Source organism: Lepisma saccharinum, chromosome 29 (genome assembly GCF_977018435.1).
Source record: "Lepisma saccharinum chromosome 29, izLepSacc3.1, whole genome shotgun sequence".
Taxonomy (NCBI): domain Eukaryota; kingdom Metazoa; phylum Arthropoda; class Insecta; order Zygentoma; family Lepismatidae; genus Lepisma; species Lepisma saccharinum.
The window spans coordinates 38,389,998-38,413,242 of record NC_139257.1 but is presented as its reverse complement, the minus strand read 5'-3'; the positions used below and the strand labels follow the sequence as shown (position 1 = coordinate 38,413,242).

General features: G+C 38.7%; 1 protein-coding gene across 3 annotated transcripts in view; it reads right to left on the bottom strand.

Moving 5' to 3' along the window:
• Positions 1-20,133, bottom strand: part of LOC145981140 (putative sodium-dependent multivitamin transporter) — a 77,059-nt gene extending 56,926 nt beyond the window's left edge. For 2 of the 3 annotated variants that reach the window (XM_083114260.1, XM_083114262.1), the window contains exons 1-2: positions 11,503-11,718; positions 4,418-4,575 (exon numbers count right to left, since the gene is read on the bottom strand). In XM_083114260.1, coding sequence (XP_082970386.1) covers positions 4,418-4,537 — 120 coding nt within the window. In that variant the 5' untranslated portion in view covers positions 4,538-4,575; positions 11,503-11,718. Of the gene's footprint in view, positions 1-4,417; positions 4,576-11,502; positions 11,719-20,084 lie in introns of those variants that run through there. The other variant, XM_083114261.1, reaches the window with a different exon arrangement.
• Positions 20,134-23,245: the final 3,112 nt, after the last annotated feature.

The following is a 23,245-nucleotide window of genomic DNA, read 5'->3' as shown; positions in this document are numbered from 1 at the left end:
CTTTCTCTGCTTGATCGCTGGGTAGGGGGTAGGCTGTAAGATGATGTTTCTTCGCCGGTGCGAGTGTAGCCAACTCAGCATTGCGTTCTGGCGCTAGCGCTGAATCTTCGGCCATTAATATGCAAAGGGTGTCAGCGGTGGTATTCCAATTGACACCTAGAGTTTTTGTACTGTCGTCGTTAAACAGAATCGTGTCTTTAACTTCCCGTAGCTCTAAAGGTATAGTTTCCATTACTCTTGCAGAATTGGATGCCCATTTTCGTAGCTTAAATCTTCCTGCCGATAATAATGCTGACAGTTCTTTACGTAGATTAATGGCTTGATTCTCGTCTTCTTGCCCTGACAGCAAGTCATCTATATAAAAGTCTCTCTTCAGTATTTCAGCAGCTTGTGGATAGTTGTGCATTTCGTCTGTCGCTAGTTGCTGTAGGCATTTAGTTGCTAGATATGAGCTAGATGTCAGGCCATAAGTTACAGTGTTTAATTCGTAGACCATCAGTGGTTCGTCTTGAGATTTTCTCCATAATATGCACTGTAATTTCCTATCAGAAGGGTGCATATGAATCATCCTATACATCTTCTCAATATCAGATTTCAGAGCGATTATATGAGTCCTGAAGCGAAGCAGTAACCAGAACAGATCCTCTTGTAGAACCGGTCCTGCACTTTGTAGGCAATTGAGTGACCTGCCACTGGTCGTTTTTGCTGAACCGTCGAATACGACCCGTACTTTCGTCGTGGAGCTGGCTATATTCACAACTGGGTGATGGGGGATGAAATATCGGATGTCTTCCGTTGCTGGTGCCTCTCGCACTTCCTGCACTGCTTGCATGTGGTGTAATCTCTCGTACTCGTTCATAAATTCCACATATTCTTCTTTCAATTCCAGTTCTCTCTCTAGTCGGCGTTCTAACTGTAAAAATCTGGAGTGTGCATGTTCCAAAGATTCCCCTAATGCTGATCTATCTTCCATCAAAGGTAAGCGTGCCGTGTAAGTGCCATCTTCATTCCTTTCTGTAGTTTGGCGAAAGTGTGCTTCCATTTTCTTTTCTTTAGGCGACATGATTTCTTCCGACAAATCTTCCACCGACCAGAAACGATGTAAGAGGATTTCTAACGGCTCACCCTGTATGAAGAATGATCTGCTTGGATGTGACGTTGTTCCTGGAGTGTTGCCCACTACAATCCAGCCAAACTGTGTGTTTTGTAACGTAGGATAAGGTCCTTGTTTCGACATCTTCTCTGGCAGTAAGATATCGAAAAATATACTTGCAGAAATTAAAATGTCAATCCTGGCAGGAACATTGAAGTTTTCATCCGCAAGGTCAATATCTGTAGGTATCTCCCATGTTGAAATATCCATTTTTTCTGCAGGCAAACGTTCAGTAATATTTTTCGAGGCAGAACACTGTGCCTCTACTGTAAATTCATTGAATCTTGATTTTAATTCCACATTCACAGAATAAGGTGAATTTACAGAGTTGGAACCTATTCCCTGTATCAACGTATTTTGTCTCTGTCTTCGTAACCCAAGACGTTGTACCGTATCCATACCAATGAGGTTCACTTGAGACCCCGGGTCCAATAAGATGCGGCAAGGCATGTATTTTCCATCTTTGTCCTTTGTAGAAAAACACAGGCAGTAGCCAGCAAAACATTTTGGTTCTTATTTTTTACTGAATACGATGAACTGGTTCCCTCTCCGACTTGAGGGTTGGAAACACTGCTTCCTTCGTTCGCAGCTGATCTTCCTAAAAGGAGGGGAGGTACACGGCGCTCGCCACCCCTTTCTTCGTGCAAACTCGTGTGATGACGCAACCTACAGTACCTGCAAGAGCCTGCTTTACAATTTAACACGGAGTGATTAGCAAAACGCAAACAATTCGTGCATATACGGTTCTCATGCAGGAATTTATATTTCTGTTTATTCGTCAATTTCAAAAATGACTGGCATCTGAATAAAGGATGAAAAGGAGAGGTATCCTTGCAGTAGATGCAGCTTTTGCTCGATGCAGTAAAATACGTGTTAGATGCTTGTGGCGTTCTTGACCTGACGTTACTAACAGCTGGTGACCTTGAAAACGGCTTCGTCGATGTCGAATTTTCATTTGCTTCGAATTTCTGTAGAGAGTTGCACTTAGCTTCTAAAAATATAAGCAATTCTTTGATGGTACTGAATTCTGTATTGCTTGATTGTTTCTCAAAGTCCCTTCTCGTACATTTATCCAATTTGACTGAAAGATACTGAACGAGAAAAATATCAATTAGGTCCGCGTCTCCCTGAATGTTTCTTAATGCTTCTACAGAACTTCTAATCGTAGTCGTGAACTTTCTTAATTCTGTTACACCTTCCTTAGTGACTGAAGATACATTCAAAATGTCATTTACGTAAGCAGCGGCTATTAACTTTGGATTATTGTATTTGCGCTGAATCAAATCCCAGGCGACCTTGTAATTAGCACCTGTGAGTTGCAAATTCTCGATCATTTGTAATGCATCACCCTTTAACGAAAGCCGTAAATACTGCAATCTTTGTATGTCTGACAAGGTTTCATTTTTTTCTATGAGGGCTACAAAAATATCTTGGAACGATGAAAATTGAGTATAGTTTCCGTCAAACGTTGGTAAAGTTACATCTGGGAGTTTGATTGGAGATTTAGTTTCAGGCTTACATGTGTTATTCTTTCTCGTCGAGTCCTTGTCTATTATTGAAAGCATTTTAGCTTCAAACGTGAAGTAACTTTGCTCAAGTGACGCTCTCTTCTCGTCGTGAGATTGCTCATCTGATAATTCGGATATCTTGTCCATTACATCCTCTAGTTTTGACCAAACACTGCCGAGTTGCTTATGCCTGGCTACAACTTCGTTTACATGACCACTTGCCTCGTCATAATTCGACACGTAGTTCTGAAGCCGAGTTAATTGTCCTTGAATTACACTGCGTTGTCTCACGAGCTTCTCAAGCATTTCACTTTCTTCCGGCATTTTCTCAGGCAAGGTTAGGAATATGAACAAACAAGCATGGAAAAGGAAAATAAAAGGATTTACTCACGTACATGGAATCTGCAGCCGTCGATAATTCCTCTGGTCTTGGCAACCCTGTGACTGGATCGTGCTGTCCGTTGATTCTCCTAGCTCGCTCTAATTTCCCCTCGCGCGGCGTGGTTGAAGTGGCGGGAAAACTGCTTTGTTCTGTAACTTCACTGCACTTTCACTGTCTGTAACACTTCACTTCACTAAACTGCACTTTCACCAGTCCCGTCGTTTACCGATATCCGTAATTCATCCGGTTTTGCGGAGGACCATATGTTGCGGTAATGACCGACTTATAATTCGTTGGGACTCTGGTTATTTAACTTAACTGTTTTACCTTAGGCGTAGTTCTACCGAAATGAATAACACGGTACATCGATTTAGATTTTAGAATATTTATAATACTAAAGAATACATATTGGTATGTAGAACCGTAATTACAACTGTCTAATATCGTAGATAATAGGAGACGTGCGCGTAGTATGTTGCACGGCCGAGCTCACCTGAGCAAGTCCGTCAGTTTATTCGCTGCGCGCGCATGCGCCGCAGACGGCTCGCAGCAGAATGCTTTCATTCCCGAACAACAACATAATCTTCATAAATGACACAAAAATCATCACCTTCTCGCGGGTGTACGGAGTGTGGACGGTACCAATGTATCATACATTTGCACACAAGATAATGTAAACTAAATAGTGCAAGTCATATTTTTGATGACCAAGGCCTGCCACATGGCTATCACAGGTTGATGCGTGATCCTTCCAATGGCACTGCTTTACGTTTTTTCCATGCCATAGTACAGCTGGCCCAGGTCCTTTTTTCTTTTTTTAATTAAACTGCTCTAAAATGATTCTTTCAGAAAAATGTTCTTATTTGTTCTTGTCTCCATGTTATGGAAGAAAATGGGTACCCTTGTCCCTCTGTACCCCCTGGAGAAAGTGAAATATTTTGCATGGTTTATGAAGATTGTGTTGTTCACGAACATTTTCAGCTGATTTTTGCTCTCAGAAATGTGCTATTGTGAAGTAAGGTGCATCTGTTACCTTAACGTTTTACTTTACCATGTAGCACAACAGCCCGAACGCTTCACACAAGTGAATATAGAACCCAAAACAACTTTCCACAACAGCAGCTATAAATTTACGTAGTTAGGTTAGGTTTGGTACTGATAGATAGTCTTGATATTTTCTTTCACTATTTTAGTGTGCATACAAATCGATGTAATTCTCGAGGGGTACAGTGGGTAAACGGCCCCAGGAAATGCAATGGAAACCTTCTTGGCAATGCCAGAAAATACTAATTGTCACTAGAAATTGTTATATGTTATATGACAACCCTGCTTAACTGTAATGTCTTAACTACATAAATTTGAGGCAACACTCACGTTTACTGTCCTTTGCTTTCCGCCACTGAATCTATAATAAATACCTATTAGAGCTGATACAAACAACATGATTGCAAAAACAATGTAATCAACAATGCCAAAGGTATTGGGATCCGCCATGGTGGTTCAGTCTAGAAAATGATTTACTCTAACAATATCTGGAAAGAGAAATAACCTAAATTAATTATAATATAAACATTTCTGTCAGCTTTATTGACTATTTACACACAATTATTATAAAAACACAGGTATGCATGTACTTGCATCAACATATACATGTATATATTTTTTTAAAATCATACAATATTCATTATTTGGTAGTAATTTTCATTCAATCGGATTCAACAAAGCGTTAAGAGCAAGTGGGTACATACTGTGGTTGAAATATGGAGACAGAAATAGAAGTGCGATCTAAACCATTGTGCAATGTACAGGAAACCTCAGGTTATCCACAAAGCTATCGTGAACCAACCATATTTGTCACATCAAGAGGTAGCTTATTAAATAATCTTAATCCTAGAGCTTCATAACTATTCAGGGATTTTGAGAGTCTATGATAAGCAGTGGCATCTCGTCCCTTGGGCCTTCGGGGGCTTAGCCCCTAAAGAAAAACGGACGTATTCACATAATTATCAATCACCATAACGCATAACTATCACACAGTCTTTTAAAAGGCGATTTCTATCCACGTAAATTCATTGTCTGTTGCAATGGATATGAGAGCACTCCTAGCGGCATTGATGTCAATTATCGTTTTCCGGGGCACGTTGCAAAGGAAGGTGTGACCTACACCAACCTACGCTACAGTGAAGGTCACATGCTAGCAGAGAGAGGAGGGAAGAGTGCAATGGATTTGAGTGCTGATTCGGGGCTATTTCCGTTGCGTCGCGTTCGATCTCGCGTGTTGTTCTGTAGTGTTTTGGTGGCTTTCATTTGCTATGTTTGAGTGAGTTTGGCAGGGTTGATGTTCGAACACAAATTGATGAAGGACATAGGCTGTCCATTACAAGACACAATGAATTTGTCCGGAAAAATAGGCATATATTAAATAGAATTATCGATTGCTTAAAATTATGTGGTCGACATGAACTTGCTCTACGAGGACATAATGAAAGAGAACAATCTTTAAACAGACGCATCTTCCCAGATTTATTATCCCTTCATAGAAGAGGGAAAACTAAAGGGAACTTCGTGTTCTTTATTGTAGTGAAGAGTTGAACAACATAAACTCTATCAGTAGATTGCATTCATTTTTTATTTAAAATTATTTAGAGGGTAGCTTTTCAGAAACAGTAAAAATGACAAACATAGTTTTAATAACTCCAGTGGCAACAGCTGAATCTGAACGATGTTTCAGCACATTGAAGCGTATTAAAACCTGCTTAAGAAATGCAATGGGACAAGACAGACCAAATGCCTTGGCACTTGCTTACAATAGAGAAAGAATACATTTCAAACATAGAGGGCTTCAACGAAAAAGTAATAACAAAATTTGCTGAGCAGAAGAACAGGAGTCAACGTTCGTAGAAAGGTATGTTTCACAACAATACATGTTTCTTTTGTAATCATGTGGATTGTCATTATATTTTAAATTCTTTAAAAAAAATAAGTCCAGTTTTGTAGTTTAGAAGAAGATAAATACCCGTTTTGTTTTGTAATTCATGTAATTTGTTATTACATTTTAAATTCTTTCAAAAAAGTAAGTCCAGTTTTGTAGTCTAGAAGAAAAAAAATACCTTTTTTTTTGTAATTCATGTGAATTGTCATTATATTTTAAATTCTTTACAAAATAAGCCCCGGCCAAATTTGAGGCCACGAGATGTCACTGATGATAGGGTATATTTATACCTATTTATATGCCTGCTGTTTCTTGTAGTATAGGAATGTTCATCTTGTCTACTTTGTAGCTGTGGCAAATTTTTCTTTACATACATCATCACAGTGCATAGGCACCGACTCTATGGGGCTTGGGTGGGCTCGAGCCCCCCCCCCCCCACCTCCAATGTTAACGATGTGGGAGCAGAGCCTCTCAAATAATTTTGCTTAAGAGTATCTAATGTATTATTTTGCTTCTCTTGTAAAGTTTATTCTGAATTGTACCACATGAACTTAACTTTAAATACACATTTGAAGTGTTCTGTTCTTGAACTTTCCTAGACCACGGACCCCCTTCAGAGATCATTCCCCACAGTTGAAGAACCAATGTCTAGACCATCAACTTTTGGAGGCTGAGACAGCTAAACCATCAACTTGGGGGGGGGGGGGGGGGCTATGACCAGAGACAGCAAAACACATGACTTATTACTATATACTAAGCATATAATTGTGAGTATTGTTAACATTTTTACTAAAAAAGAGTTTCAAAAGAAGATGTGCATGAACTAGGAGAGTGGATGGGACGTTCGAGGTACAAATGGCTCTCACATGACATTCAGAACGAGATCGTTGATATGTTAGGGAGATCTGTTTTGCGCTCCGTGGTAGCAGATATTAAAAGTCGGGAATATTTTGCTATTATGGTTGACGAAACTTGTGACATATCCATCCGTGAACAATTGACATTTTGCATTCGAACTGTAAATGAAAATTTTAATATTTTTGATGAATTCATGGGCTTTTACGACATTCCGAAAACTGAGGCCAAAACTTAAAAAGCGGAGGGAGCGAGTCATTCATCAATTTATTTCAGTGATCAGAGCCCCCCCTCCCCCCCCAATAATTTTGACAAGTCAGCGCCCCTCTCACAGTGTAAATATATAGATTTATCACAATCATAAATTTTAACTTAATGAGCAGTGGCTTACAATGAACTAATTTGTGAGAGTTGGCAATTATTCTCATGGCTTTTTTCTGGAGTATTAAAATTTCCTGTACATAACTGCAGTTCCCCCCAAAGTAAAATTCCATATGAAATAATGCTTTGAAAGAAAGCAAAGTAAGCTGATGTTACGTAATCTTCAGGTACATGACTGTTTAGATTCCTTAACCAATATATAACCCTGGAGAGCTTGGCAGTTATGTATTTAATATGTGGTTCCCATGATAATTTATTATTAATGACAATACCTAGAAATTTCACATTGTCTGAGCTATTATCGATTGGGATGTCTCTAAGACTAAAAAACATATGCTGGGTTTTACTTTCATTCAGCAAACGACCATTAGCTCTGAACCATAAAGAAGATTGATATACAGTATTATCAGTTACGGCTTTAAGTGTGTTAAAGTCAAAGCTGGCGTTAAAGTAGGTAGTACCATCTGCATATAGTATTGTGTGGGCAGTGACGCAAAATGGTAAATCATTCATCATGAGAACAAACAATAAAGGTCCAAGAACCGAACCTTGAGGTACACCACATTTGACCTCCGTTACACTTGACATCTTATGCAGAAATTTGTTTACGATTCTGAAGGTATGAATGAAATAGTTTAAGATCTGTACCACCAATGCCATAGTATGTCTTCTTTTTTAAAAGTGAAGTGTGTTCTACACAATCAAAAGCCCTGCTCAGGTCACAGAAAGAGGGCTGAGCAAAGTCCTTAGTCTCGAAAGCCTTAAGTGCATTTTTGACTAGAGAGTCCATGGCATCAACTGTTGACTTACCCTTCCTAAAATCAAACTGTGATTTGTAAATTAAGTTATTATTGTCCAAGTAATTCCATAATTGAGAATGCATAATTGATTCTAAAACTTTTGAAAACATTGGAGTCAGCGAGATGGAACGGTAGCTGGCTAAACAATTTTTCTCACCTTTTTTATAAATTGGTACAACCCTTGATAATTTCAATACATTTGCAAAAGTTCCTTCCCTAAGACATATATTTATACAAAAGGTCAGTGGAAGAATTATACAATCTAGGATTTTTTTCACAAGATCACTGGTTAAATCATAGATATCTACACTATCTGATGGTTTCAGCATTTTCACAACATCTATAATCATCTCTGGAGTTATTTCAGAAAAAACAAATTTTATTTCAGAATGTCTTACGCTATACTGTTCAAGTAAGTCTGAAACTGTTTCAGAGGCTCGTACAATGTTGTTACGGATTTCCTCAACAGAATTAATACAAAAATTATTAAAGTCATTAGGGGAGATTTCTATAGCATCGTTTTGTTGTATTTGGCAAATCAAATTAATTAATTTCCAGGCAGTCTTGCATTTATTCCTGGATGCCTCAATATTAGTTAGATTATACAATTTCTTTGATTCATTTATAGCCCATTTGTATTCCTTTCGCACCCTCGGGTAGATTGATTTAGCCAGATCTGTCTTATTTCTCTTAAATAAATCTAAGTATAATAAAACGCTACATTTTATACCGGCTAACTTAGGAGTGTACCAATCAGAATTCTTTTTTTGTATTTTCTTCTTATTATACTTTTTCTGGGGAATACTCCTATCATAAATACCTAAAAATACCATTAGAAACTTTTCAAATGTTACATCAGGCAATGTGTGTTCTGTATCCAAGGACTGAGGTTTACTTAACAGATCTGGTATAATTTAACAATACAGGGAATTTATCCAATTTGTTTGAAATTTGGGATACTTACTAATTTGGGCCTCGTAATCACGAATCTGCACTTAAAATTTGGCGCTTATTTGGGGGCAGGTGAATCTGGCCAATTTCTAACATGCCTTTAACAGGGACTCTATAGAGAAAGCCGGGGAGTCGGAGCGGAGGAGGGGCTGCGTTAGTGGTTGGAGGTGGTAGGTCAATGACCCCAGGGGCGGAGCCCGGAATCGGTGGGAAATTTGGAAATCGAGGGTGTAGAAATAAGAACTTAATTTAGATTATTTTGCTATTTCCACGTGTGAGCGCCAAATTTTGACTGCAGATTCATGATTAGGGGGCCAAAATTAGTGAGTATGCCGAATTTAAAACAAAATGGAGAAATTCCCGGTATTGTAAAATCGCTCCACAGATTTAGCTAGTTTATATTACAGAGCAAATTCCTGAAGTTTAATATTCTATCATCCCTTATTGGTCTTGAGATCACTATTTTAGATTCCTTACAGTTACAATCACAAGGCTCTAAGAAGGCCGAAACAATGTGTATTGTGTATTAACATTCATTCATTATTCATATAAGCCTAGTTGAAAGTGTGAGATGATAAATGTTATATTAAAAATAAAATCCTTGGATGTAATGTTAAGTCATAGCATAGCAGATATAAATTTCGTGGCTTCATGTAATGCACGAAAATAATTTAAGAATTTATTTAATATATGAAACCGATTTACCAATGAACTGGAAATGTTGCAATTATATATGAAGTAGTAGTAGTTGTTTTTTTTATTATTTTGAAGGAATGTTAGGGAGGGGATTCTATACAACGGAAGATGTACAGATAGTAGCTAGAATTCAACAAGGGTTTTTTTTCTGCAGTCTCCATAAAATGTTAGTTTAAAAGGACATGCACTAAATTACAAGAAGTATTTTCAATCTGGTACTATAGTATGGGGGTGACACCTATAAATCATATATTTCGCACTTTTTTACATTGCTAACGTACTATTTTGGAATGCGGAACATTTCCTAAGGTAAAACAATGCATTTCTAACTAAGATAATGTCTATTTCTTACATTTACGAGTACTTACTGTTACTTGTTATTTCGATTCTGTAACACATTATGGCGGGCAATAGCGTACTGGTTCAGGGCGCGTTGTGCGAGTGTTTTGTCGATTTATGCAGTGTTGCAACCTCGTTCACCGGAAAATACCTACTTTCGTGCCCGGATTTGAAATTATGCTAATACCTCGCAAACCATTCACGTTAGCCCCAAAAACCATTTTCCGTAAGGTTAGGCAAGCACAGCATGTCGGACAGAGATTTTCGCAGAAAACAACATGTATTCGCTTTAAAAATGGATCAAAACTACATTCACGAACTTCCACAACGCTACAGAAAATGATTTCCGTAAGTACTTTCTCCTGTAAGTTTGAAGAAATCCGTCACCCCTATACCATGTTACCCCGAAATGAGTTTCTGTAGTATTTAGGGTAAATTTCTCGTATGGGACAAACAGCTGAAATTTGCTAGTTTATTTAATTTGAATATTCGTACTTACGTATTGTGCATTGAGAAACATTGCTGAAGGTGGCATTTCGCTTATTTCACGGAAATAAGCTCACGTAAGTACGAATATTCAAATTAAATAAACTAGCAAATTTCAGCTGTTTGTCCCATACGAGAAATTTACCCTAAATACTACAGAAACTCATTTCGGGGTAACATGGTATAGGGGTGACGGATTTCTTCAAACTTACAGGAGAAAGTACTTACGGAAATCATTTTCTGTAGCGTTGTGGAAGTTCGTGAATGTAGTTTTGATCCATTTTTAAAGCGAATACATGTTGTTTTCTGCGAAAATCTCTGTCCGACATGCTGTGCTTGCCTAACCTTACGGAAAATGGTTTTTGGGGCTAACGTGAATGGTTTGCGAGGTATTAGCATAAGTAATTTCTCCTGTAAATTTGATGAAATCCGTTTGTCCCTTACGAGAAATTTACCGTATTTAGAAGTTCGTGTAGGTATTTTCTTTCATCGAGAAAAACCGATGTTGTCCGTATATGCTAAATTGAACGAAATGAGTGCTAATGGAACCTAACCTTACCTCGTAGGCATACCTCGTCCCCGTGAAGGTTTAGTGGGGCTATCGTCAATGGTTTCGGTTTTTGGGGCTAACGTCAATGGTTTAATAATTACTCTTTTGAACTTCTTTTCGTGAAAAAAGCAAAATAGCACCTTGAAGAATCTTTTGCAATGCAGAATAGGTAAGTACGAATGTTAAAAATGACGACGCTATGGAAATTTTACCATAATTCAGTAATATAACATTATTTCTATAGCCGACGTAAACAGTTTTGCAAAACTAGATATTGGAAAATATGATGGTGTTTCATAAAATCAGAAATGCCCCTTTCACAAATTAATAAGGGTTTAATTAAAACTAAAAGTGCTTTCGCGATAATCACAGTTTCACCATATCTATACCCGCAAAATTTGCTACAAGAATAGAGTTTTTATTATTTATTACTCATTACATCCTACTGCAAAATATTAACAATACTTACTGTTCGACACACACAACACTTCACACGATTATGCACAATTATTAGTGCCAATTATTGAGAAGTTCGCTGATAAAATTCATATAGCTATCAAAATATTATATAATACTTTTACGAAGAATACATCACTGGAATATGGGACAATAAATCCACCTTATTCATTATCTTTACAAATATAACCTTCTCTTCATTCATAGTCATGGTCACAACGTGCGTATGCATAACTTGTGTCTGTCGTCTGCTGCTAACATAATCTGGGGGTATCCCTTTTCGCACAACGCGATACCTAGATTGCGTTCTGACGTTACAAGAAAATATGTATGTTGTTAGGTTAGGTCCGTTTAGGTTTGGTTCTCTTAGCATTAATACATCGCAAACGTATTATGTATGCTAAGAGAAGTAAACCTAACAAGCTTAACCTACCAACTTAGGCATTTAACCTAACAATGCAAGTTTTTTATTGTGACGTCAGAACACCAGGTTTATATCACCTTGTGCGGTAAGAGACACCCAGCTTCTTGCTCGTGAACATTTTGTTTGGCATTTCAGATTATTTAACTTCTAGCCAGCGATGTGTGGAAACCATGCCATTCATTTCTAGTCTGTGGCCATGCCCATCCGTCTACATACGCCGTTTTCTTGTCTTTTCCTCTCTCTCTCATATCCTCTCCCCATTATTTCATCTCTCTCTTGACTCCCCTCTCTCCCTCCCTTTTATCCTGTCTTCTTTCTCTGTTTTTCTTCCCTTTTCTCTCTTCTTTCTCTCTCTTTCTGGAGAAAGAAAGAGCGAGGGGAGAGAAAGAGAAAAGGAAGAGAGGGAAAGATAAAGTAATGAATGAAATATCTCTCTCTCTTTCTTTACTCCTTTTCACTCTCTCTCTCTCTCTTCTACCTTTCTTTCTCTTTTTCATTCTCTCTTTCTCCCTCTATCTCTTCTCTTTCGTTCTCTCTTTCTTTCAATCTTTTCTTCTTTCTTTCTGTCTTTCACCCTCTCTCTCTCTCCCTCCCACTCTATTCTTTCTTCTTTCTCTCTCTCTCGATGGAGGGAGAAAGAGAGAGACAGAAAAAAGGGAAATATATCTCTCTCTCTTCTCCCTTTCTCATTTTCTTCCATTCTCTCTCTCTCTCTCTCTCTCTCTCTCTGTCTCTCTCTCTCTCTCTCTGTCTCTCTCTCTCAGAGAAGAGAGAGAAAGAAACATGAAAGAGAGAGAGAGAAGGGGGAAAGAGAAAAGGCATGGGCGTATTTAAGGGGGGTTCAAGGGTTCACCCCCACCCCCTTTTGGTTCAGTAAAATGACCAGATTAACTGTTCTATCCGCTTGTTCCTAAAAATTTCTTCGAACTTACTTTATTTTTCTAAATTCGAGACGTACAGGAAGAGATATAGATGGGAAGGAAATTACGTAATTACACTCACCAGATGGGACTGCAGACCAAATGTCTGCAATTTCCTGAAAGTTTCGGAATTTCTGCGATAAGAAACTACATTTAGACCGTCAAATCAGTTACCATTTTTCCCCCTCGAGTCTTCTTAAAGAAATTTGTTTTTTTAAAAACGCAGTGCAAGAAAATAGGTAAACATCGTAACATTCTCAAGTTGTTTGACAGAAGATGAACAGAAAAGTATTAATACTAAGTAGCGTGACTTCGTGACTACACACAACTCAGTCGGTTCCAGCAACCCCCCTCGCTCCCCGACAAGCTTCCGGTCAGCAGTGCCCTGGATTTTCACTTATGAAATAAAGCAACTCTAATCACACCAAAAGTTGAACTCACCCCCTTACGTGAACTATATATACGCCCATGGGAAAGAGATTCTCCCTCTCTCTCTCTGGTAACATTGACAGATGGAAGAAACCCTAATCCCATAAAGTTTTCATTTATCACTAATGAGGTGACTAGTTTGCAGCAATACCCATCAAAAATTGACGTGATTTTTTATCAGACACTACGTATTTCTTATCTTCTGTGTTACACATATATTCGTTGATTTGAATGCCATTCGCTATCTCGGGAGAGCCATGACCTTCGTAGTATCTTTTACATTAGTGTTTCCAGATATTGGCTTGCAGTGGCGTATTTATTTTTTCCGGGGTGCAAATTTGAGTTTCTTCGACAGGTATAGTATGGAGACCGGCTGGTAGCTGCAACGCGTTTTTTCCTCTCACGTGTTCATTGGTCGAGCCCTCTAGAGTTACTACTTGCCCACAGACTTGGTTTCGTTCGCTTGTTCCAGAGATTTCCGGGACAGTGTAGTTAAATTGATGAACTGAAACATGCTCTAGACGCCTAGTGAGTACGACTATAGAATGTCTAAAAGTATTGTATTTGTGGGGTGTTTTATATTCACTTTGAGTCTTCTCTTCTCTACTTATATGTCTTTGTTTTCTGACTTGGCTCTTGTCTCTCTAGGCTAATCACGACGACGAGGATGAATTGATGAATAGTCAGTCACAATGGAACATCCATGACCTCACTGTACTCGAGTCATTCAAGGGCTTCCCCGATGGCGCAGTGGTAGCGTTGTTGCCTTGTAATCAAGGGGTCCCGAATTCGATACCGGTGGAGGCACAAGTGGTTCGGATCCCACTTTAAACTGTAGGTCCAGTCCCGATTAGCCTTACTGTGCATAAAGTTGACTTAAAACAACAAATCAATCAATCAATCGAGTCATTCAATTCGTACTCAACACCCACCAAGGCCACGGTTTGTTCTTACCTGTTTAGATACAGGAACCAGAGTTGATAACTTGTCTCGGAAACAAAGTTGCCAGGCGACAAAATCATACGTAGATAAACTGTGAAAAGTTTCGTGCTTTATTCCCTCCAGAATCCCTACAATTCCTCAAAAAAAAAAACCAATTTATCGGTTGTACTAACCTACGTTATTCGTCTGCAATATTTTATTCTGATTAATTTACCCACCAAACTCCAGTCAAAAATGTCCAAATAATCTTTAAGCGTTAAAGTGGAAAAGAAAATATGGGAATAACTATTTTATTCAACTAGTTCATTACGCCTCGTATATTGCAAATAAAATTACATTCAACAAACTCTGCAAAGGTATTGATGAAGTAACTAGATTGGAAATATAAAAGTTGGAATAAAATCGACGATGGGGTAATTGTTTGAAATACAAATTTTGTAAATATTTACAGTTTTGAAAGTTTGGAAGTTTATATTTTTGACCCTGGAATAATATGCAAGGATTCAAGACCTACAAAATAAGTTTTCCGAAGTCTATATTTCATATAATCGATGAAATATGTTAGTCGTTTGGACATAACCTGAAATTTTCGAAATTCTGTTATTTGCAAACGGGTAGGTTTTCCCCGGTAAAAATTTACATTCGTTCTCAAGGGACCTGAAGGAACAAATGCTGAAAATTTGGTCAAAAATCGAAGGGTGAAGTGGCAGGTGATACATTGATCATATTGAACCGTAAATATGACGTCACATGGAGTGCAATATGTGAGGCTTCTATTCTAACTAATTTTGAATTCCCCCTGAATTTTTTTCTGCGACTTCCCATGATTGTAACTAGACCGAGTTGCCCTTATTGAGCGAATGTAACTATATCGATTACCTATTATTATTATTTCTTTTTAATTGTGCAAAGCCTGGCAACGATGCATCAGAAACTTGTTAACCTTTGCATTTCGCGACCTTGGATCACAAGCTTACACTTCACCTGTTTGTCAAGTGTCACAATCAACCGAAGAACCTACAGGACAAAGTTCACGTTGGAGGCAAATTCTTTCAACAATAAAGCGGCGCTTCTTAAAAGCACAAGAAAGTACACCTTCTTACCTGAGACTAACCAGGATTGCGGAAACAGGCATCAGCAAACTGATTTCATGTACAACGCTATACTTCAGCAGCTTATTATACATTATCTTACTTCGCACCTTGAAACAGGGATTATTATAGGCCTATTGTGCCCTTTGTATTACAATTAACTTTTACAATATAACGCCATAATAACAGTCTAGATAGTTATCTTATCTCTTGCCTCGTACCTCACGCCACCGCAAATCATGACATTTCTGATTCTGAATGTTTAATATTGACAGACCATTCTAATTAGGCTGGACAGATTCTAGAGGGGGAAACCCGGTTTATACTTACTTTGCTTGAGGACTCATTATTCATTGTCTTCAATGCAGCTAGCAGTGAAATACCACACCAAGCTCACATTAAAAGCAGGAAATCTACATTATGCTAAATATAAAATAAAGCAATAAAGTGCTTACACATGTCTTAACAAATTTATATTGTGAGGGTAAAACATAATAGCTTAGTAAACGAAAATACATTTTCTTTCCATTCTATTCTATTGTTAAATGCGATGGATAGATTCTACAGTCCTAGTACAGTGGGATCCATGAGTATTACCGTGCAAATTGGCCATGACTATTTTCATTCATTTTTCTCTTGCATTCTATTTGTTTTTAAGCGATGGATTTTTTATGTATGCTGGTGCAGAAGTTGTCAACAGCTTGTTTTGAGTGTTCTTTTAATTCTTGAAGCTCTTATTGGGTCAAATAAAGTACACGAACATGGTGATGGACAATTTGCGCGGTATTACTCATGGATCCCACTGTACAGACTTCATTTGTCTGTGGTCCTAGTCTTGCACATAAAGCACTTTAGCCACATTATTTGTCATATTTATCAGATGATGACAATGAAAAATTAAATTTCTCAGAGAACATAACATATTTCGCTTCTGGGTTAAAAAAACGGGATAAACAAGAGTCGCGATGATATCTCTTGGGACACGTGGACCTCTAGATGAAAACCGGGAATGTTCCTGAAAACTTTAGACGACTTTATTGCAAAATATATTTGTATAATACATACCATGTTTTGTTTATTAGTCTTGAGATGAAAATTGGGTTGCTGAAGGAGGTGCGGACCTGAGATCAAGGCGTGCATGGGCACTCTGGCACTCTCTTCTCTGTGCGTTGCGTTGAGAAGTAGAAAATGCTGTGTATAGGCGCCACGATTACAATGCCACACTGCACTATTGCTCACGAACGCGACCGACGAAGCCTCCTGCCTCGCCCACTACAGCTACAGCACCGCTACTCGCTCTGCACTCAACACGTGCATGAGAGGGCTTTTTCACAAATACATCATAGTACCTAAAAAAAAGCAACGCTTCCATAAGCGCCTAGCTTTCGTCCGACATCTAGCAGCGTGGTCTATCTCTCCCTCATCCCGCCTCTTGAGTTCGGCAAAGGAGATTGTACGCCTCGTCCTTTCGAACCAAAACGACACAGAGTTTTCACACCAAGATAACATGCGACATGAGCCTCTTCAGTCTAAAGCAAAACATTCATGGCGCATGAGCGAACAACAGACCTAAGCGACACGATGAACGCCAATGGAAAAACGTTTCAGTCCGAGCGACACGTCAAGTTTGTTACGTCGCACAGTGTGTTATTTTCGTAATCTAGCTGGACAAAAGTCAATTTTCGCATTTGGCTACACGGGTTAAATACAGTGCGTCCAATTCCTTGCGAGGCCGAGAGATCGGGAGAAGTGTGGCGGGCGGCGCTAGCGGAGATGCCGACATTTTCGACAAGTAACGTCCCGCTTATTTTTATCGACATATCTTTAGCATGCAGATATTTATATTAATATTGCAAAACGAGCATTAACCTGTGTTGTAAGAGTCGTTCAAAGTGATGTCCATCTACATTCACAGATTCCTGGCATCGTTTGATGAAATCTTGATTCACACGCAAAAGTTCTTCTTCCGTAATTCTAACCGTCTCTCTACCTGGAAGTGAAACACAAATTGTGCAAATTTTCTACACACGTCTCGACACGAATCTCTTTTTACGTAAGTGTCATACACAAAAAATATTTGTTCTAACGTGAACTTTGCGGCTGGCATTTCAATCGCCTCACTTACACACAACACACACCCACTGCAATTACACAAAGAAGTAGCACGGCAAGTAATCAAAAACCATACTCTTTCACACAGTACGAAATTAACACGCTCTTGGTTCAAGGTCTGTTCCTCACTCCATTCGCAGCTCTGTCCAGGGCACCTTTAGTCGCGAAGGAAAGGACAACTCATGCTCGGAGCTTTCAGATTACAAACAATGCTCACGAAAACCATTGACTTGTAACGGTTTAGTCTGCAACATAATCTTGATATAGTGCTGCACATTTGAAACCTCCAAACGATTCTGAGCGAAGCAAAACGCTTTCAAGGGTAAACTTAAGCGGGACGTTACTGGTCGAAAATGTCGGCATATTCGCTAGCGCCGCCCGCCACACTTCTCCCGATCTCTCGGCCTCGCAAGGAAATGGACGCACGGTACTTGTTAATTTGCAAAGGAGTTGAACCATATTACATGAAACTAGGCTTTGTATTCCAAGAAATCACACTGAATAATAGAAAAAAGGGTCTCACTAGCCGACTACCCGAGTTCTGCCTGCCAAGTGCTGCAAGCGATCGCGTCATTCGTCTGAGTTTGCTCGATGAATACGGTCTCTTTCTGTGTGCTGGTGGTAATTGTGTGGTGTTCTTATTTGCTTTCGTGTTTCAACGTAAGGATACATTTGTTAGTGTATTAATATATGTTTTAGTTTAAGCATGAGCACCATCAGAAAAAGTCACGTTTATTTCTGTATTTTAAAACGTATAAGTCAGTTTGGACTAAAGTTTTAGTACATTATATCGCATTATACAGATCTGTTATCCTAGTTTTCTGAAAGAGTTACTTCTTACCTACACAAATTATTTTAATTTGTTTGCGAATGTTGGCGACACTCATACGCTTTATTTTAATTACAGAATGAATACGCAAATTTCACGGCGGAATTTTCTCGACGTGTGTATACCTTTGGTGTGTGTGGTATATAATGTATTTGTTGTACCTCTATATATTTGTACGACTATGTAGGTTCTTGTTTTTATATATTCTCTTCAATACTTTTCGTTTCTTCTGTGCTTTGGTTTCATAGATATTCTTAACCGATTTAACGCCAATCATTGTCATATATTTTATTATTAGTATGAGATGTTATCTTGAAATATATGTCTCAACCCTTGGCAGTGCTTTTGTATTTCATCTACAACACTTTACAGCACATATAACTTACATATTGAAGGCTAAATAATTTTGTCCAGCTAGATTACGAAAACCACACTGTGCGTCGCTTAGGTTCAAAATGCAGCATTTATTTCTGATCGTTGATTTCCAAGCCACGCGCTACACGCAATGTTGCCACATGAAGGGAAATTTCCCTTTTGCAGGGAAATTCGGACCGAAATTTAAGCCAAAAGGGAAAAGAGAATTTCGATGAAAAATACCACAATTGCAGGGAAATTTTAAGGTCATCTGACTACGTTATTACAGTTTATGTTAATTTCGAATTTCATATCGACATTCTCATGTTGTCTTTTTTCATTTTGCTATTCCTACTTCTTTCTGCTCCTTCAAGTTTAATGAACGTTGCTTTTATGCATTTTTGGATAAATAGTAACGATGAGGATTAACGATTAAATGGATTCCTGACCAGGATTCAAACCTGAGACATCTGGTCAGGAAGTGATGAAACTGAAATGTGATTTTTTTTTTAAAAAAAATAATTATTCAAAAGAATAACGAATTCAACGGAATACTTAACTACGTACTACTCCCGCTTCTACCACCACCACTAATAATGCTGCTGCTACTACTACTACTACTAATTATTATTTTTATTATTATTACATAATTTGCTTAGGTAAAGGGAAAAATTGATCCAAAAAGGGGAAATTTTGCCCCATGGGAAGGGAAATTGTGCCCTCATATTGTGGCAACACTGGCTACACGGGGGTTTCACACCGAAGAGACAAGCGACACGAACCCCTTCAGTCTATGAGCAAATATTCACAGCGAATGCATTACCACCAGACCGAGGAGGCAAGATGCATAATATTGAGAAAACGGCCCATTCCGAGCGATACGCGCAGCTTGTGTAGTTTAAGTTCGGTATAATCCATTTATTATTGAAGGTTCGTTTCCAAGCGATAAGTCACACTCGACTCAAATTGTCCATCATCGTATTCATTCTCTCCGTTTTAAGCAATAAGAACTTCAAGAATTGAAACGAAACGCCGAACAAATTGCTGACAATCTCTGCACCTTCATGAGTAAAAAGCAGCGGCGGCGATTAGGGGTGCGTGAGGGGGCAATTCTGCCTTCGCCTTTTGTCCTCTTAATGCTAAGCCTTGTCTATCTTTCTCCTAGTTTTTCACCCAAACGCCGCTACTGGTAAAACCTATTAGGCATATATTCCTTAAAAACACGCAGGATGCAAGAGAACAATTAATGAAAATAGTCGTATACAATTTGCAGAGCAATATTTCTGTGCATCCTACTGTACACCGCGCTTCCCCAACCTACCTCACACGAAAATTCATGAATATGAAAAAGAGACCACTTGAATATATTCAAGTTGAACTCCAAAACCTCAACGAACTATCTGTATTTTATTAGCACTTTCTCAATGTTACTTCTGTTGTTTTGCAATATCCAGTAATCTGTATGTAAGACACTTAAGATTATTCCCAACTTACCTATGTAACGAACCGGCTTTTCTCAAACCTTGTGTGGCTGGCAAAGGTCAAGTAACAGACAGAAAAAAAATGTTTGGCTGCATTTTTTCTCGCGCGTACCTAGTGACACCTTTTGGTAAGTTGTAAAAACTACGTTTTACGATCTAACGTCAAGGCGAAACGCAATGAGTAATATTCAATTGATTTATGTTTGGAAGGACAATGAAATATATAGGAATAGGAAAGCTTCTTGACAGTGGTGTGACCAGTGCTTGTTAATAATAACGTATGCACACTGGCTCAAATTAAAGAGGTAATTTTAGACAACTTGAGAGAGAGAGAGAGAGATAGAAACTGCGAGGAAAGAGGAAATAGATAAATACATAGAGAAAGAAACAGAGAGAGAGAGAAATAGACAAAGTAGAAAAGACGATGAAAAAAGGACAGAAAATATAAATTTAAATATTTCATACGTTTTTCTCTATCTTTCATTGGAGCAGGGCCGCCGTTAGGGAACGCGAGACCCTGTGCGAACTACATCCGCGAGGCCTTTGAGTTACGTAAAGTTAAAATATCGAAATATCCGTTTCTCGTAAAATTCTTCTCTAACGCCAACCTGGTTATTATAATTGTATAATTATTACATATTGTTAACATGAGCGTGCATTCGCAGTATCGCCGTTTAGCACCAATAACATTTAAAATTTGGCAACCAGCTTTTCTTAATGACTTTTGCTGATTGAGACCTTGTTTTAGAGATACAAGCCTTATTTTATTCTGTGTGTTCCCAGCCATGTACTGTGAATTTACCCTTGTTGTTACCTTGTCAAGTGTATCTACATTATTTCCGTTTATCGTGGCGAAATTTGAAATGGAAACTGTATTTACAAGCAGCAAGATTTTTTCCGAAGGCCTCCTTCTGACTTTTCAAAAACGCGTCCTTATTTTTAGCCTTTTGGAATCCAGATTCAAATTTACGAAATTTGCCCCATTCCCTAGGAATTCCTATAATCGTTATTATACACATCCGCACGGACTACTATGTCAAACATGAATGACTTGAATTTTGTTGACACTTCGGCATAGTTGTAAAATCTGACAAAATCTGTAAACGTTCCTTCCCTGGGAGGGTTTGGGAGGCAATAAAAATAAAGTATTCATATCTCCAGATCTTTACTTCTATTTTATCTGCGGAGGCAATATGCCGACCTATGGTCCTTTGATATGCACACCGCCTGTCTTCTGAAGACCTTTTTGTAAATGGATGGAGTTGTAAAGTTTGACGTCAGAGGGAGGGAAGACCGCGGAAGAAAACACAGTACACCCCTGATTCGAAATTGAAATAATCTTGTGTAATTTTTGTTGTTGTATTAGTGTGTGATTTGTGATTTTTTTTTTGTAGTATTCTCATTACATAACTAAGTTTGAGACATAAATACTGTCGTCAAGTACAGTAAACGCAATATTAAAAAACTGATATTGTTTTACATGTTTCTGTCCGACGAGAAGTTGCGAAAAATTATTGAGAAGAGAAATTTGACGTGGCAAATTCTAAATTTGCCGTTCATTTTTTTTTTACGAGAGTGCTACAAGAAGCGCTATTTATAATCTAAAGTGCTTGGAATATCACCAAATAAGGACTAAAGATTGACGCCAATCCTGTGTTGCGAATTGCTTGCTTAAAAAATCGGTAAATTACTATAAATGCAGAAAAACAAAAATGAAAACACAATGAAAATAAATTCTTGTAAACTGAGGGTTGCTTACATGCTGCAGTTACATTTGAAGGGCCAGGGGGAAAAACGATGAATGTTCATTCGAGACGATTTGCCAGGAAATCAAAAACAAGTATTTCTCTTTCATAAATACGTCAATATATGCCAAAATAATAATGCGTTTTTCAGGCACTTCTCACCGTTTCCCAACCAAGGCCGTTCTCATTCTTATAGTACAGCTTTTGAGCTATCAGATGGCGCTGCGATCTCACAATGGGCGAAAAATCGACATTCATCGTTTTTCCCCCTGGGTCTTCATTTCAGTGCATAAAAGTGGCAGGAAAATTATTGATTGCGCCCGCAATGGGACTGCTCTCAAACTATATTTATTCCTACTTTTCTTATTTTATGTCACTTTTCTGCCTCTTTAGTTAAATCGTAACGATGAACATGAATGACGCTTATATAGAATTGAAGATGGGACACTCACAAAGGAACATCCAAGCCCACGTCAGGATTCGAGCGAGTGCATTTTTTGAGAATTAGATATTTGAATAGTAGGAATTAAAAAATGGGTTGATAGCAGTGAAGCAAACGAACTGAACTTATCTTTAATATCGAAATTCTTCACAGTAATGCTGCTACAAGCAACTCCGTGGCGCAAGAGCCGTCTTAGGGGCACAGCCTGCCAATCAGCTTTTCTTTGGGTGACCGTGGTGAGCGTATCGAATCCCATCGCCGCTATTTTCTGGCTTTCGAGACTGGAACCCGCTACTGCTTCTTTACAGTAGCTCCTTAATTGTCCTCACGATGCTGAAATTATAATAACACCGAAATTTTGAGAGTTTGTACTGGGAATCGAACCCGGGCGGAACCACTCGCACCAAACTATAGAGTGACAACCAGTAGACTTCGCGGGAGCCCTATGTATTTCTTTAATATAAAATAACTTTCTCCTCATTTCATCTAACCACCATTCATCATCGTCGCCACGATCAGGCCAAAAAACAGAAATGCATTTCTTACCCTTTGGGTGGTTATTTGCCTACTTGATTCAGAGGTTTTTGCTGACTTCAAATCCGCACCCCTACTCTTTATTCTCGAAAAGAAAAGCGTTACGTGCTTTGCACTAGGGATGGCCAAACGGATCCGGATCCAAAAGTTACGGATCTGGATCCGGATCCGAAAATTCCGGATCCGGATCCGGATCTGAAAGTTTCGGATCTGGATCCGGATCCGAAAGTTCCGGATCTGGATCCGGATCCGAGAGTTCCGGATCCGCGGATCCGGATCCGGGTCTGAAAGTTTCGGATCTGAATCCGGATCCGAAAGTTCCGGATCTGGATCCGGATCCGAGAGTTTCGGATCCGGGTCTGAAAGTTTCGGATCTGGATCCGGATCCGAGAGTTTCGTATCTCAATACCATTATAATATTACCACACCTTAAAAGGTATTATGAACTTCGAT